Source organism: Limulus polyphemus, unplaced genomic scaffold (assembly GCF_000517525.1).
Source record: "Limulus polyphemus unplaced genomic scaffold, Limulus_polyphemus-2.1.2 Scaffold6427, whole genome shotgun sequence".
NCBI classification, from domain to species: Eukaryota; Metazoa; Arthropoda; class Merostomata; order Xiphosura; family Limulidae; genus Limulus; species Limulus polyphemus.
Window position 1 is genome coordinate 22,290 of NW_013672037.1, and position 1,858 is coordinate 24,147.

Genomic DNA, 1,858 nt, shown 5'->3' on the forward strand with positions numbered 1-1,858 from the left:
ATCATAACCTCACTAGATAACCAACCGTTCACATCTACTGTAAAAGATCATAACCTCACTAGATAACCAACCGTTCACATTTACTATAAAAGATTATAACCTCACTAGATAACCAACCGTTCACATTTACTATAAAAGATTATAATCTCACTAGATAACCAACCGTTCACATTTACTATAAAAGATCATAACATCACTAGATAACCAACCGTTCACATTTACTGTAAAAGATCATAACCTCACTAGATAACCAACCGTTCACATCTACTATAAAAGATTATAACCTCACTAGATAACCAACCCTTTTTTAAAGTATTTCAATTCTTACCTTCTTTTCATTTCAGTTATCATATAATTTATATCTCACTAAAATGTATTCACAAATTACCATCAATGTTACAGGGGGATTAATCAAACTGTAAAATAATGATTGGTAAAAGGTGTTGCAGTGACACATTCAGTATCATATAATTTATATCTCACTAAAATGTATTCACAAATTACCATCAATGTTACAGGGGGGGGTTATTCAAACTGTAAAATAATGATTGGTAAAAGGTGTTACAGTGACACATTCCTTCAATTGAAATTCTTGGTGCCACGAGAAATATGTTTAACACCAAAAGGTTAGATTTATTACCCCCCCGTAAGTATCATCATGACTCTGGTGTCAAAAGTTTACTCCGTAGATATAACTAAAGAAAAGAGATCAAATGTGTTGGAGTTGAAGTTTTTAATGTATCTACAGACGATTATCTACTTGTACAGACTAGTCCCATCGAGAATGTTTCTTGTAAAAAGTCATAATTTAATTGAATTCAATTGCTATACACTCACCACTTTCTACAATTTGTTTTGGAGCTTTAATAATGTCAGACATTATGATGTTGTCTCGGCCATACTTGGTTCTGAGATGAAAAAAAAACAACAACAACATTAAAACAAGGATACAGAACACAGTGTATAGGAACTTAACTCAGAGAAATAACACATTAATCTGAAGGGAAAATTCTGTAGTTTACTTACTGATTATAAGTATTTATTTCTCAAGTTACAACTTTTACAACGAGGAAGAACATTGTTTTTTTAAACAAGTTTTAACAGCAAAGGATGAAGGACAAAGTATAAGTAATCCAGATTAGTGTTTTCACAAAAATGTTTCTTTGAGACAGGATATACATCTTTCCGGAACAAAAAAAGTCACAAAAACAATAGCTTTACAAAATCTCACAATTAATGGATGTACGAAGAGCCGACGTTAATTAGCTAGTATTTACTTACCTACAAATCAACTTAACTAATTTCAACAAAAAAATCTGTTTTGTGGTAAACGTCAGAAATATACGAGGTGGTCATCAAACCTAACATAGAACATTGTATTGTCAACAGTTACCTTTGAAAACTGTTGACATTATAAACTTTTATATTTTCTAACAGATTGATCAACAGAAACGGTCATTACTCGAGCCTCTTCTAAAGAAATATAAAATATTCTTACCGTAAAATCTTTGCCAGCCCCGTACCAAGCTGTCCCAAACTCCCTACGAGAGAAACAGCAAGTTTACAGTCATTCATACGCATCAAAATAATCCAAAAATGCATTCTACCGAAGTGTTTATAGATAAACAACGCTCCCAGAATCAGGCATATTTTTTAAATATGTAATAAAAAAAACATATTTTATTCTTTCATTGTTTATCTCAAACTTATAAATGGTAAACTTTTGAAATGGTTGTTTATAGATAAACAACGCTCCCAGAATCAGGCATATTTTTAAATATGTAATAAAAAAAAACATATTTTATTCTTTCATTGTTTATCTCAAACTTATAAATGGTAAACTTTTGAAATGGTTGTT

At 30.8% G+C, this 1,858-nt stretch overlaps 1 protein-coding gene across 3 annotated transcripts in view; it reads right to left on the minus strand.

The window, feature by feature from the left end:
- Window positions 1-1,858, minus strand: part of LOC106473712 (L-threonine 3-dehydrogenase, mitochondrial-like) — a 16,736-nt gene that overhangs the window by 8,139 nt on the left and 6,739 nt on the right. For all 3 annotated transcript variants that reach the window (XM_013934390.2, XM_013934389.2, XM_022402110.1), the window contains exons 3-4: window positions 1,499-1,541; window positions 838-908 (exon numbers count right to left, since the gene is read on the minus strand). In XM_013934390.2, the coding sequence (XP_013789844.1) occupies window positions 838-908; window positions 1,499-1,541 (114 nt within the window). The remainder of the gene's footprint in view (window positions 1-837; window positions 909-1,498; window positions 1,542-1,858) is intronic.